Raw genomic sequence first — 15,208 nt, forward strand, 5'->3', positions numbered from 1 at the left:
ATAACATTTTTTTGTTAACGGCCCTTTAGGGAAGATAGTTTTGTTACGTGATCAGGTTATATATTATTCATTTAGTGTCTTAACTTGAACATTGTGTTATCAGATTTATTTTAAGCTTTTGTATAATTTTCATTGCATTATTTCTTTTCTTAGAGTAAGGTTTATACAGATATAATAGTTCAAGTCAAGTTCTTATTTAATTTCAGATTGTATCATTTTTGTCTTATTCTAATTTTTATTCAGAATTAAATATTTTCCAGTGACTTATTTTTGTTATGTAAAGTCTTTTCAGAGTTGGAATTTATATAGAATATATCTATTTTTGTAAAAAGTATTTTTCCAATCATCATTATTTAGGACCAGATTCCGCTCGATTCTTGTTAAGAACCACAGTGAGTGTTAAATGCGTTTCACTAATACGTAAGAGTAATTACCCAGTCTGATTTTGAGTGTGCTTAAGAGACGTTTGGATATTCAGTGTTATAGGCATTGCTGTCTGGGAGTTATTTAATGGTCTCAGAATTTGGGTATTAGTGTTTTTAAGTGTAACAGTTTTAATGTAAAAGCAAACAAGGTAATTAGGAATTCGAGAGGTTAATTAGCTTGCCAATCGTAGTATATATAATATTATGTGTGGTTCCCAGTTGCTAGTCATAGTATAATATATATTTTTAGTGCCAAGCCACGGGAGCCATATCATATAATATATTTTGAGTGCTCAGACCCGGGATCCATATCATATAATATATAAATATATATATATATATATATATATATATATATATATATATATATATATATATATTATATGTATGTATGTATGTCTGTGTGTATATATAACTTTACCATTGTTTTAGTTTTCATAACAAAAAGACAATTTCTCTCTTGGCGACAATTGCTCAATTTTTTTATGAAAACACCTATTGATTTTATCTATGCTATATATTGAAAATTTATTCAGCTTTCCATTTCTGTTTCTATTTCTATGTCATTATTTATTATGGTGATTAGGAAAAATTACTTCTCTTTTAGTTTGTTTATTTCCTTTCCTCACTGGGCTATTTCTTCCCTGTTGGAGCTCTTGGGCTTATAGCATCCTGCTTTTCCATCTAGGGTTGTAGCTTAGCTAGTAATAGTACACACACACACATGGACCAGCCTGAGATTTGGCATGTACAGATGATTTCATTTATATGTGCTTTTGCATGTATAAATAATTCCAATATTCATAATTTATACACCATTTGAAGAGCCATTGTTATTACTTCACATGCTATATGAAATTATATAACATTATGAACATTTATACATAATTATATTTTACATTTTCTTAAATCAAGAAATATATAGGTTTTACTTATGTTCTATATAGGAAACATATTTGGCTTTCCAATTCTTACTTCATTTTTTTTTTTTTTTGTATCGTTAGATACAATATGGAATTTAACCGTACAAGGTCGAAAAATATCAAAATTTTACTCCCTAAAAATTTAGCATTTTTTAATGATTCACAGCTTTTCCCCAATGACCTTTATATCAAAATAGTTGCCTCCCCATGAAAAAAAGTCTACCATTTCTACTCAAAATTCATATGAAATAAGTTCCTGAAATATAAATATTGTATTTTTCATGATCATTTTTAAATATATCTTTTTGCTAAACAATATATGTTCATCATACAATTTTTTTTATTTCTTAGCATTGCAAAGATATTCTGCTTGCATTGTGAAAAGTTCAATCATTCCTTGACATAAAGCACCAAACTAGAAGCTCATATCTGTTAAAGTTTTGACGTGCCAAAGTGCACAAGAATCTTTTCCTTGAGTTCCATTTTTCTACTTGGCCAAAAGCATTGTACAGTACCTCGTAGTGGACCCTCCAAAGATTAGGTTAGGTGTTAGTTTAAACTGACCACAAAGTTATTCACAAAGAAACAAAAAGTTTTTTTACTACTATGCTTATAATTACTGTATACATTGAATAGGTAGTGTTTTTAACTTTACTTTTTCTGAATTTTAGAAATTATCCTCTGCACAATAATGTATTCAATTACAAGTCAAATACCAGAATTTTCAGTTTGTATATGAATTTGTTTATTTGTATGAGATGAATAGTTTGATAATATTGATGAATAAATTGTTTTAATTGTTCTGACTTTTCTTCATCAACATACAGGATGTAGCAGCCCGTGGTTTAGATTTGCCAAGGGTTTGTTGGATTGTACAGTTCAATGCTGCATGTTCAGCATCAGATTATGTACACCGTGTGGGACGCACTGCTCGTGTTGATGCTGCAGGGTCAGCGCTAATATTCTTAGCCCCTGCAGAAGCTACTTACATTCAGATGCTAGAAAGCCACAAAATTATGTAAGTAAAACTTTCATATATTGTTGAGATATATTGTTGTATATTTACCATGACACTTTCCCCAATTTTCGGGGTTAGCCGCCAAAAAGGGGGGGAGGATTTTTCCTTCATAAAAAAGAGGGTTTTTTTTTTTTTTTTTTTTTTTTTTTTTTTTTTTTTTTTTTTTTCTGACGAGGGACTCAATCGAGTTTGATTGGTTGGTACTGCTTGTGTGCCACTGCCCACCCTCCCACCATTTTCCACCACAAATGAAGCTTCCCTACTGCTGCTGCTTCAAAGCAGTCACTATAAGAAAGCTCACCATTCATTTCTATTCCTAGCATGCTGTTTTGCTTCTCACATCTAACCTGTCACTTAGGGCTTTTGTCATTCCATCCATCCACCCAAACCAAGCTTGGCCTTCTTCTGATACTTCTCCCATCAACTCATGTATTCATCAATTTCAGTTGACGATCATTCTACATCCTCTTTACATGATCAAACCACCTCAACATATTCATATCTACTCAAGCTGCTAATTCATTTCTCATACCAATTCTCATTCTTACTACTTCGTTCCTAACGCTATCCAACCAAGTTACACCAACCATATACCTCAGACACTTTATCTTGAACACATTCAGTTTCTCTATCCATCACTTTCATTGCCCACAACTTCGATCCATACATCACAGTTGGTACAATCACTTTCTTATACAGAGCACTCTTTACATTCTTTCCTGTTCCCCTATAATTTACCACTCCTTTCACTGTCCCCAACACTTTACATTCTTTAATCACTCTCTAATTTACATCTTCCACTTCATCATTTGCATCAACAACAGAACCCAAGTAATTTCATTTAACATAACATTCAATATAGTACCACCTTCACTTCTTATGCACTTCATAACCTTACTCTTACCCACAACTTACTCGCAACTTCCTTCTCTCATGTACATTTCCAAACTCTGTCACTTATTGACGCAGCTTCTCCTCCAAGTCTGCAACCAATACAGTATCATCTGCAAACAGCAACTGATTCCCCATCCACTCATGATCACTCTCATATTTCAAATTCAATTCTTGACTAAGCACTCGCGCATTCATCTCTCTTTCATGCATTGTTAAGGGGTTATATTCTTGGATTTTTAAAAAGGGTATGTCCATTACTTTTATGAAATTGTAAATTCAAATTGTTATGGTTGAGTATTCATGAAGAAATGGAATACAGTAAAAAAATAGTTATTTGAAAAGAATAAAATGGAGAAGTATTCAATTAAAAGATAGAGATGACTAGCAAAATCTAAGCGGGGCCCTTTGTGTCAATAGGCATAGGAGGAGATGATGATAATGAAAAGAAAGGTGTAGAAGATGTATCTGAAACCATTGTCTGCTCTACAAGAATGTCCTATGATGCATTAGAGTATAATGGTTTAAGAATCTCTCTCTCTCTCTCTCTCTCTCTCTCTCTCTCTCTCTCTCTCTCTCTCTCTTTTTACATAAGGGTTTAGTACATGATCTTTCTGTAAAACCAAAGCTTTTTATCTTTTTATTAAGGATTGCGAGACTTTCATAGATATTCAATACATATGTACCAGGTAGGCCTAATCTTGAAACATAGGAGTTACTATTAGAAATGTTATTCTATATGATAAAAAGTATTGTACTGCGGTATATTGCAGATTGTAAAGAAATTTGTCAAATATGTCTTCCTTAGAAATTATAGGAATTAATTTGGCAATCCAAAGTAAACTCGTGAAGACAGTTACCATCCCCCATGGCAAAGCAAAGTCTCAACTAAACTAAGAAATCAGTTCCAAGAATGAAAATGTTACCACAAAATTGAGTCTATAGGCTAATTACAAAAGATAAAGAAAGCAAACAGTTTTGCCTGCTAAAATCAAATTCTTGCAACCAATAAAGAACATTAAAAACTGAATTTTAGTATTTTCTTTTTATTTCTATACTCATCTGATGTTCATATTCCCATGTTTTTTTATTTAAAATTCGCATATTTTCTTTCCCTTCAATAAACACATGTCCTCAGTAAAGGGAGGAACATTCTAGTGGTAAGTGGTAACTGACTTGCTAGTGTCCTTTGTCTTGTACTTTAGTTTTGAAGTCAAAATTATCCCTATCCTCTTCATACCATGAAGCAGTGGGAAGGAGGGTGGGCGTGTAGTGTACAATATATGAACATTAGGTGAGTATAGAAATAAGATATTTTATTACTTAGATTTTTTATATTTGTATATACTTTCCTTGTGCTTGTATTGCTAACTCCTGCATGCTGCTGGAAGTTGGACATCAATGAAGGGAAGAAATGGGGTGAATGGAAATAAAAGCAATATACCATGGTTAAGATTTTGTAACCTGGGCAAGATTAATTTTATCACACCATCTGAAAATACGGTTTTAATTAAATATGGGACTCAAGATTGTTCACAAAGATTTGTTAAAATACTCATTTGTAACTTTTCTTTAATTTATATTTCTTGACTTAAATTATACTTTTGAATGGTACCAAATTAACTCAAGTGAAAACCTCATATATCGTAGATAAGAGTGTTATAAATTAATTTAACTCAAAGTTAATTAGACCAAAGCTCCCCAGCCAGTACGGGGACTAGAGAAAAACAGGATTCTTAATGATGATGCTTAGCAGAACTTACTTAGTGTTCTAATGAGTATTTTCTAAATCTGTTTCCAAAGATTTCTACAAAGTTAATGAGAAGTATTATGCACCACTAATATCAGGTATATTTACTTTCAAGCATTTTATTGAATTTGTATAGAATTTTTCTACTGTGACCAAACTTCAAACTATGAATAATGTTACAATTTTGGTCCTCGAGCAATTAGGGACGTTAAACCCACAAAACAAATTAGTGACATTACTTCTAATTGCTGAGTTTATGTCCAAATAATACTGAATTACTTCTCCACTGTTCAAAATTCGGATCATTTGAAACCACATCCAAATTCCAGAAAATGGAGCCTACCACTGAAGAGCTTTCAGTACTCAACAATATAATTGCCTTAGTGCTTGGAAGGGACATATCCAATCACAGTTGTTTGAGCACAGAATTAAGAAGGATATATATCTCTTGATAGCTGAAATTGAACGTTTCTTATAATAAAATAACCACTGTAAAAAGTTGATATCCAAGCTAGATCTAGTTATCAAGAGACTCGTAGCTTTGCGCCAATCAAAATACAATAAACATTCCATTATCTTTGATATGGAACATTAGTAGACTATCTTTTAGAACCTACCATAAACAGTCTAGAGGGTTTTTGTGTCAGAGGACATAGTGCATAGTCTCTATGAGGTCAGATAAAGCATGGATGGGTTTGGACGAATCACTTTTGAGAAAGTTGTTTGAGCACGTTGACATTGTACTACAATATTTTTGGGCACTCCAACAACAGATGCCACAGATCTGTGAACCATTCCTTCTATGTCCAAGAGATTTTAGTTTCATTTTCCTGTTCGCAGAAATACTTGATTGTTCCGTAACTGAAATACAAACCACGCTATTTAATATGGGTATTACTTTCGGCATAGCTGAAATGACGAGCCATTAGAATTTTAACGAGGGTTTACTACCCCCATCGCTAGTAAGGTTTGGGGGGGTATAGGGAGGGGTAGCTTGCTACCTCCCCCCCCCCCCCCTCACCTGTGTGGTAAGCTCACTTTTACTTTGGCTCGGGTGGTGATCGGATGTGTCTGCTTTCACCCTCGCCTCTTTGACAGCCATTAATGCTTTTTGTCTTTTTACTTATTTTTTCTTATACTTGTAACATATATTTAAACATTCTTTATGTTTATGTATATATTTGTGTATAGAAATGTAGTAAGTTTTCTTTTCAGTGTTTGTGCTGTGTGTGTAGTGTACGACAACGTTACCGGCGTAGTGCTAGGCCACCGCGGTTTCACGTCATGGGGTGCGGCCTCTCCCTCTTGGTCCTTCGGTCGTTCCTTCGGCTTTCCGTTAACTCGGCCGCCGTGGGGAATCGTCATCGCTGGACTTTCTTCATTCATTTATTATCTTCGCTGTTCCTCCTTTCCTACAGGGAACTTGGATTCTCAGCGAAGGGAATGTGGGAGTTTAGATTGAATACAGTCTCTCTCTCTACTCAAGGCCGTTCACCCCTTACTATTACTACGTACTATTATGGAAGCTTCTTTCCCGTTGCGGGTTGGGTTGCTATTCCGTTTATTTGTCTCAATTAATTTTAATGAAATCTAATTGTATTTTTAACTTTTCAGTTTCTCTGTGGAGAACACTTCCCTTCGGGGGTCAGTGGTTCTTACTATTTGTGATCATTCTTGGATGAATTACATAATTATGATTCTGTTTTTGTTACAGTTCTCCGCCCTCCCCCTTCTCCCGTGAATGTCAGTGGAGGAGGAGGGCGCATACTTAATTTTTAATTCTTATGTTTTGCTTTTCCTTCGGGGTTACTCTTCGGAGTTCCTCCCGGGGGAATTTCTGTTAAATAATTATTTAACTTCATTTTCCCAGTTAACTATGCAGTTTTTCTTCGTTTGACTAAAGTGTGCCAACGAAGCAGAGCGGTCCTGTTTGTGCCTGGGGAGTCTGCTGTCGCTGCCATCTCTCTAGGACATCGTCATGGGCGTTATCCCTTCTCTTAGAGGTCCGCTCGTGACAACTGTCAGCTCTTCAGTTCATCTTAGAACGCTAAGGAGGTTCGCCTTCAGGGGTAGGTAACTTCCCTTCCGAGGGAGGTTCCCTTCCCAGGTGTGAGAGCTTCCCCCTGCAAAGGGGGAGCTTCTTATACCTTAATAATTCCTGGATGGGTTTTCCTGGTCCTCAGGCGGTTATGCTATTGGTGCTGAGCTACCACACTTGTAACCCTGCTCAAGGAGCTGAGCGGTTGCAAGGCCGTGCTCATGAAAACTTCAGGTGGCTATGTTCTTGGGGCTGAGCGGTCGCACCTGCAGCTATGCTCAAGGGGCTGAGCAGCTGCAGATTCAGTCGTGTGACCTCTCTCGTTCGCGAAGGAGGCCACTCTTAACGACTTCTCTTCGGAGGATTGCTCCTTATAGGTCAGCTTGCCGATCCAACGGCCCTAAGGGGCGCCATCACCAATGTCTTCAAGTCTCTTCTACGAAGTGTTCACCTCTCTCATTCGCGAGAGAGGCCACTCATAGAGACCCCTCTTCGGAGGATTGTTCCTGATTAGACCAGCCATCTCCTAGACCTGCTGACCTGCCGTCTCCGTTCCTGGCTGCTGACGCTGTGGGCGCCCATGCACCCCGTTATCCAACGGGCTCCGGTCCCTTCGGGGCAAAAGGGGCTTTCTCACATTGTGAGTAAGTCCCTTAAGCGCCAGGTATCCCTTGCCCGCCAACGTTCTCCTGCGCGCTCGCGCGCAATTGCGAGCAAGCACTCGCCTGCTTTTCCTGCTGTTCCTGAGACTGCCATCCAGAGACATCCTGTTCCAGGGACTGCGCGCCAACGTTCACCTTCGCATCAGCGCACATCGTTGGAGTTTCCTGAGATAGCGCTCTGGCGCTCACCAGTGATTCAGCCTGCGAGTGTCTCCTAGTCTCTTCTACGAAGGGCACCTCTCCCGTTCGCGGGAAAGGTTTCTCATAGAGACCCTTCTTCAAAGTATCAAGCAGATCTTCCAGTGTTTTGCCAGCTGACCTAACGATCTACCAGCTCAACCTTGCACTGCAACGAAGGACTTCGGCTCTGGACTCTGAAGCAGTCCTGCCTACGGTCCTCATCGGGGGATGACCGCCCTTTTTAAGGACACATCCCAGTTCCTGATCGTCCTGTCAGCTGACCCTGCATGCGCGCGTGCTCGCCGATGATCTTCTTAAGCCAACAATCTTCTTACGCGCGCAAGCGCTGACGATCTTCCTACGCGCGTAAGGGCCGATGATCGTCTGCGCGCGGGTATCGATGGTTTCCCGCGCGCGCTCGCCGATCTTCTAACGCGCGCGCGAGCGCTGACGATCTTCTTAAGCGCGCAAGCGCCGACGATCTTTCGCGCGCGGGTACCGATGGTCTCCTACGCACGCGCCAATAGTCTTGCGTGCTCACGCGCACCAATGGTCTTCCCCGCACGCGTGCCAACAAACTCCTACGCGCTGCAGCACGCTCCAACATTCTGGTCCACACGGGCTCTTCATTCTGATCCTGCACATCAATATGATTCCTGCGCACTCTATGAAGTCTCGCCCGCGTGCGAGCGTTTTCAGCAGTCTCCCGCGCGCCCGCATCAGCGCTTCAACAGTCTCTCGCGCGCGATCCCCGGGTATTCCCCATCGCGCTAGCGTGCTCCCTAGCGCAATCACCAATACCCTCTCCCGCGCGAGGCTGCCGGACATCGCGCGGTAAGGGCGCCATCCCCCCCCCCCAAAGCACAGAACAGCGCGCTTGCCGGTGGGGGTGATGGTTCCAGAAAGGCCCAGGGACATTCCTTCCTTATCTTTTTACTGGCGACTTCCCCTCCAGAGGGAGTGTCTGACAGCGCAGCCTGGTTTGGGACTCTAATCAGAAAGGTAGCACAGGATGTTAAGCTGTTCTCTATCTGAGTTGAGCCACAAATCCTTGGCTACATCCACTCCCCCGATGAGGAAAAGAGGAGTTTCGGACGAGGTAACTTCTACGAGGACGTAGCTGTCCCCTCGTAAGTCTTCGAGGCAGGCACTCTTCCCCCCTCAGACTTTTCTCCCTCACCTTCGGACGAAGTTTTCCCGCTCTCAGGAGAGTCACGGGAGGTGAGACTTTCCCCAATCACACCATTAAGGGAAACCCCACCTCGTACGGTAAAGTCTTCTCGAATAGGGGTGGAGAAGAGCCTGCCTCCGTCGTGGTTGGAGTCCTGCATCCCTCCCGGGAGGGAGTCAAAGGACTCCAAGACAGTAACGGGAGTCCCCTAGCACCAAAATCCACAGGCTCAGACATTCTTTCGTTATGGAAACGAACCTGTTTGAATCTAAGGACATGAAGTAGGCAGCTAAGAGGTGTAGGAAGTCACCAAGACTCCCTCCTATATGGGGCTTTGGCATTCAAGCCCTATAAACCTCCAGCACCTCAGCAACCACGTCCCACCAAAACAACGGCAGCTAAGACAGTGGGGTCTAAGCCCTTTCTGGTCAAGGACAAGAAAGGCAATTAGTCCCCCAGGGGAGTGAAGAATCCTAGAAGGAGCAGCCGAGGCCGCAAACGCTAGGATTGCCAGATCCCCTGCATGTCCGCCAGTGGCGGGATAACTACAAGGTTGCGCAGACAGTTTGCGGCAACTTAAGGCCGTTTCCTGGACGATTTCCGTAATCAGTCAGGGATATCGCGTCCTGTTCACAACACCTCTACCTCTCCTGAGGATGAATCCAGTGTCATTTAGCACCCTTGCCATGGGATCAGCAAGGGGGTGAACTCTGTGGGCAGAGGCCCAGATTTAAGCAAACTCCGTCAACATGGAGACCGCAGACACAGTCAGTCTTGCAGTAAACCGCAAGACTTCTTGTGTATCTGAAGGACGCGTACTTCCAGATCCCAGTCCATCCGTCTTCAAGGAAGTACTTAGGATTCAGCATAGACAACAAGGAGTACCAGTTCAAGGTGCTGTGTTTCAGTCTCTCCACAGCACCACAGGGTTTCACCAGAGTTTTTACCCTTATATCTTTGTGGGCACTCAGGATCGGCTTCTGTCTCCTCCATTATCTGGATGACGGCCTGATCCTAGCAGACTCGGAGTCACTCCCTCTTTGACACCGATACAAATTTCTAGGACTTTGCCAGGACCTAAGGGTCAGGGTAAGTCTCGAGAAGTCTGCTCTGCTGCCCAATCAAAGACTGGTTCACCTAGGCATGATTATAGACACCAATCTCCATAAGGCCTTCCATCAGACGACAGGATAGCAAGGCTGAGAAGAGTCACAAGCCCTTTCCTCAGACGAGAAGAGCTTCCAACCCAATCGTGGTTATGTCTCCTCGGTCACCTTTCACCCTGGCTCATCTAGTTCTCAACGGTCGCCTCAGGATGAGGTTTCTCCAGGGGCGACTCAGGTCCTAGAGGAATCAATACTGCGATTCCCCGGACATCATGATCCCTATGGATCTTGCGGAACAGACGAACCGCCAGTGGTGGGTTACAGGCGAGAACCTACCAAGAAGAATGGATCTTCTCGTTTCCTTCCCACGGATTGGATGCTGTTTTCGGACACCACAAAAGAAAGGGGGGGGGGGCACGTTTTGAACCACAGTACCTCAGGCCTGTGGTCATAATTGGAAAAGTGCCTCCATATAAATCTGCTAGAGATGAAGGCCATCTTCCTGGCCTTTCAACAGTTCCAACAAAGACCTGGCGGATCATTCTGTGGTGTGATGAGCTACAACACCACAGTAGTAGCTTACATCAACAAGGAAGGAGGTACCTTTTCAAAGCAGCTATCCCATCTCTCAGTAGAGATACTGAGATAGACCGAAGTCCACTCGATTCCTCTATCGGCTCGCTTCATTCCAGACAAAGGGAATGTGCTCGCCGACAGTCGGGGCAGAGCGTCTCAGATAATGAGTACCGAGTGGTCCTTGGATCATTCAGTAGCCAACAAAGTCCTGACTTTGTGGGGTTACCCGACTGGATCGGCTCGCTACAGCGCTGAACTTCAAGCTCCCGCTGTATTGCCCCCCAGTCCCAGATTCCAAGGCACTCTGGCAAGAGGCCTTCCAACAACAGTGGGACAGCACCGACGTGTACCCTTTTCCCCCGTTCTGTCTGATGAGGAAGGTGCTCAACAAGACCAGAATATCGGTCAATTTTTCGATGACCCTTTATAGCTACGCTATGGCATCACGCAGAATGGTTTCCGGACCTTCTGCAACTCCTATCAGAGTTACCGAGAGAGCTCCCTCCGCGACACAATCTACTCAGACAACCGCTGCCAACATCTTTCACAAAGCCGTAGCATCGCTTCGACCTCACGACTGGAAACTATCCAGTATCTCCTCACTAAGAGAGGATGGTTGCAACAAGTTGCGAACGGGATGCCTGGACACCTGCGTAGGTCATCCGCAGGGGTCTGCCAGGCAAAGTGGCAAGTTTTCTGTGGTTGGAGTCGTGAAGGGGTACTGTATCTCTCCACTCGATACCACTATTCCAGCGATAGTGGAGTTCTTCGTATATTTGCGGGAAGAATGCGCCTTTCAGTCTCGGTAATGAAAGGCTATCGCTCAGCTTTAAGTCTAGCCTTCAGGCTCAAAGGAGTGGACATTTCTTCCTCGCTGAAACTTTCTCTACTTATACGAAGATATGATCTTAACTTCCCTCAGTCCGAAGTGAGACCACCTCCATGGAACGTGGTTCGAGTTCTCAGGTCTCATAAGAGACCTTCCTACGAACCATTACGCAGGCTTCAGATCGCCACCTAACTTGGAAGGCGGTGTTCCTATTAGCTTTGGCCTCGGCCAAGTTAATAGAGAATTTGAGGTTCTGTTAGAATGACTCTTGATCTGGTAGATACTGTGGTTCACTAGACTTCACTAGAAAGTACATTAATGGGGCTCTTTGATGAAGCAAAATCTGAAAAAAAAATATATATATATTTTTCTGAAAATTGGTGTGTTGTGGCAGCACTCTCATCAATACACATGAAATTTTATTAAGAAATTTACAGTAGTTTACATTTTATAGCCCTAAGAGTTGCCCCTACCATCACTGCAGATTTGAATATCTCATCAATTGGCATATTCAAAAGTAAACTTCAGAAAATTACATGCCCTATCCATTTGCCAAAGAAAACATTACAGAGCAACTTTTCATTCTTCGAGGTGTTCGAGGCTGAGAGGTTCATTACCATTAGTTAGCTTTCGTTGGGAAAGGTCATTCTCCACTCCTTGAGTTGATACTCAATTTATGATTCTTGCTGTTTGGGAGGACAGAATTTTTCTACTTGGGTATAATGGTCATTCTGTAATCCTTGAGTTGACACACAATTTTATGATTCTCATGGTATTTCAAGGGGCAGAAATTGGCTGCTTGGCTGTATTTTTACTGTATTATATTTATACAATATTAGTCATCTCTTTGCTTTCAAAAATCAGCAATTGCATGTGCAGCCTGAGCAAGATAGCACTCAGATGAGATAGTACTCCTCTCATGGCCGAGAAAGAGGGGGCTTCAATCGGGTTTGGAGACGAGCAGCTCTGGAGGGTTTTCAAGACCTTCGGGCTCAGTTGCTCGGTTGTTGCAAAAGAATTCTCAGGCCATGAATTACATAAATTGCAGTTTTCATATTGGTCCAGTAGTCCCTCCCCTGATTTACATGATCTTTCATTTTGGCGCATCCCTGTCGGGTTGAGGAGGTCATTCAAAGGAGACCTTCGTGTTCAGGAAATAGTCCCCTCAGTTCACAGCATTTCACATAAATGTGGTGAAACTTTTGGCTGTCTTCCAGAAGTGGAAAATACTCTGTTCAAAATAGAATTCTCATTTAAAGATTTTCATAGACAATTACATAGCTATCTAGTGCCTTAAGTAGGGGAGGATCCTGCTTGAAAATTTTCAATGTTATGAGTTTTCACATTGAGGCTCCTTCAGGAGAGAAATGTGTTCGTCACACCATTTCACCTGTCTTCATTTCTCAATGTAGTGGCATACAGCCCATCCAGACAGACATTCTTTCATATGGAATGGACCTTAGATCAGTCAGAGCTTTTTTGGGGAGATTGCAGAGTTATTTTCAAATCTTCTAATATATAGTTTTCAACCAAAGAGAACCACAACCTTCCACTATATGTAGCTTCAAGTCTCGGTTCTCAGGCAGTGCCAAGAGATGCTTTGAATCTGGATTGGAACAGATGGCCATTGATCAATCTGTGATCAATCTGTTTCCTCCAACCAATTTGATTTTGACGCCTTTGAATATCCTTAAGGATTTTACAGGAACACCTGTGGTAGTAGCTCAACTGTGGCCAAAAAAAAAGAAAAAAAAAACCTGTGGTATATCTAGTGCTCCAGCTTCTGAAACCAATGTTACTTCTGCTTCAGTCTACTCAACTAAAGAAAATAGGAAGTCAGATTTTCTTTGCTTCCTCCTTTCTGACCCAGAACCTTCATGCTTGAATTTTCTCTCTCTTAACTATGAGAGGGATTTATCAAGTCACAGCATGACTTATTTGATAAGGTGCAATAGGTCTTCATCCATGAGACAATACCAATCTGTGTGGATAGCTGGATGGCCTTTCTGAAGGATAGGTTACCTTATCAGATAGCCCTAGACTTTGTAGCTGTCTTTTTGGTCCACCTTTGAGGATAGGAATCTCCAGCCATCAACGATCTTTTTACTAAAATCATCATTGACAGAACATCTCAAGCATGCTTTTTGTGAATTTAGACTCGGACCTCTTGCATGAGATTGCCCAGTCTTTGCTTTGCAGAGACCATTCCCACCAATACCTGGAGTATTCTGGTTTGCGGTTAGGGTGCTAGAGTTTTTTGGCAAAGGTAAATAATTCCTCCATCTCCCTCAAAGAACTATTCCAAAAAGGAATATTTTTAATAGCTTTAGGCCCAGGAACAAGAGTCAGTGAACTTGCAGCTTTTTGCCGATATCAAAAATTCATCACCATAATTCTTTGTATTCTCCTAATTCTTCTCTGTGCCTCCTAGTTTTAATTAATAATTAAAAGCCTCTTCAGTGACAGGACCTATTTTACATCTCGCCTGTAGAGTTGGGAAATACGGTAGTAACCTCTGTGCAAAATCTTCCTTACAACTATACTTCAGAGATTCGTGGCCTCAAAAGGTAGTTTTTTCAAAATACGTAGAGCAACAATCCCTCTCAACAGGGGCTATCCATAATCTAATGACCTCCATGATTACAAAAGCTGATCCTATTGATAGGAAAGTTGATTTGATAATTGTGATAATTAAACCATTGACCTACATCTAGGCTTTATTGATCTAAATTCCTTAACCAGATGGAACCTGTAATAACAAATAAGATATAAATATAATTGTATAATAATAATGACCCATAATCAAATAATAAAAGGATTTTGACGAAGAAAAAATCTATTTCTGGGGAGAGACCTGTGACGCCCGGCGAAAAAGTCCTTCTTTGTACTTTTTCTGATATAAATCTTCCAAATATACCAGAGAAAATTAAAAGCATGGAATGCAGAGGTTACAACCCTCGCGCGAGCACCTTGTTGGTGTCGTATATCTAACAAGGGCGTTTGTAAAACACTATTCACAGGCTGTCTTCCATTTAGATAATCCCTTCATCAAAGGGGGAGGGCCGTGACAGGCCCTAGAGAATACAGTTGGGTTACCCTACCGACACCTACCACTCGCGCTCACCAGGTCATCCTTCTGCAAGAACATATGGCTTGGCAAGGAAAGGGTGGGTCCGTACAAAAATAATCGGGAAGGGTTTCGCCGGGCGTCACAGGTCTCTCCCCAGAAATAGATTTTTCCTTCGTCAAAATCCCTTTTCTGGGTCGACCTGTGACGGCCGGCGAAAAAGTACCAGAGAATGCCTTCCAAGCCCAATAAATTAATAACATAATGAGGAGAATACAATCACCATGTACGACAATACTATGATATAATAAAGTAATCGTCCAAATACCAACCAGCCAAATGACATAGGGAACGTAAGGTTAAATAATAATGACGACAAGGAACCAACTGAGTGTCGAATCGCAAAAGGCATCAAACCTTACATGTCTAAGTATATCTAAACATTAAAGGAACGGTAACTACAATAACAGTTAAACCATAGGAATTAAACATGGCAAATATCATAGGGCTAACGAACTACCAAGGAGAGCGGCGACGTGGTGTGAGTGGCGGGTAGGAGGGAGAAGAGAAGA

At 41.6% G+C, this 15,208-nt stretch overlaps 1 protein-coding gene across 1 annotated transcript in view; it reads left to right on the plus strand.

Moving 5' to 3' along the window:
* The window catches only part of LOC137639547 (ATP-dependent DNA helicase DDX31-like), a 254,114-nt gene that overhangs the window by 148,998 nt on the left and 89,908 nt on the right, over positions 1-15,208 (plus strand). Inside the window, exon 7 of the mRNA XM_068371813.1 lies at positions 2,176-2,366. Within this exon, the coding sequence (XP_068227914.1) occupies positions 2,176-2,366 (191 nt within the window). The remainder of the gene's footprint in view (positions 1-2,175; positions 2,367-15,208) is intronic.

The sequence above is a fragment of the Palaemon carinicauda genome, chromosome 4 (assembly GCF_036898095.1).
Source record: "Palaemon carinicauda isolate YSFRI2023 chromosome 4, ASM3689809v2, whole genome shotgun sequence".
In the NCBI taxonomy this organism is placed as follows: domain Eukaryota; kingdom Metazoa; phylum Arthropoda; class Malacostraca; order Decapoda; family Palaemonidae; genus Palaemon; species Palaemon carinicauda.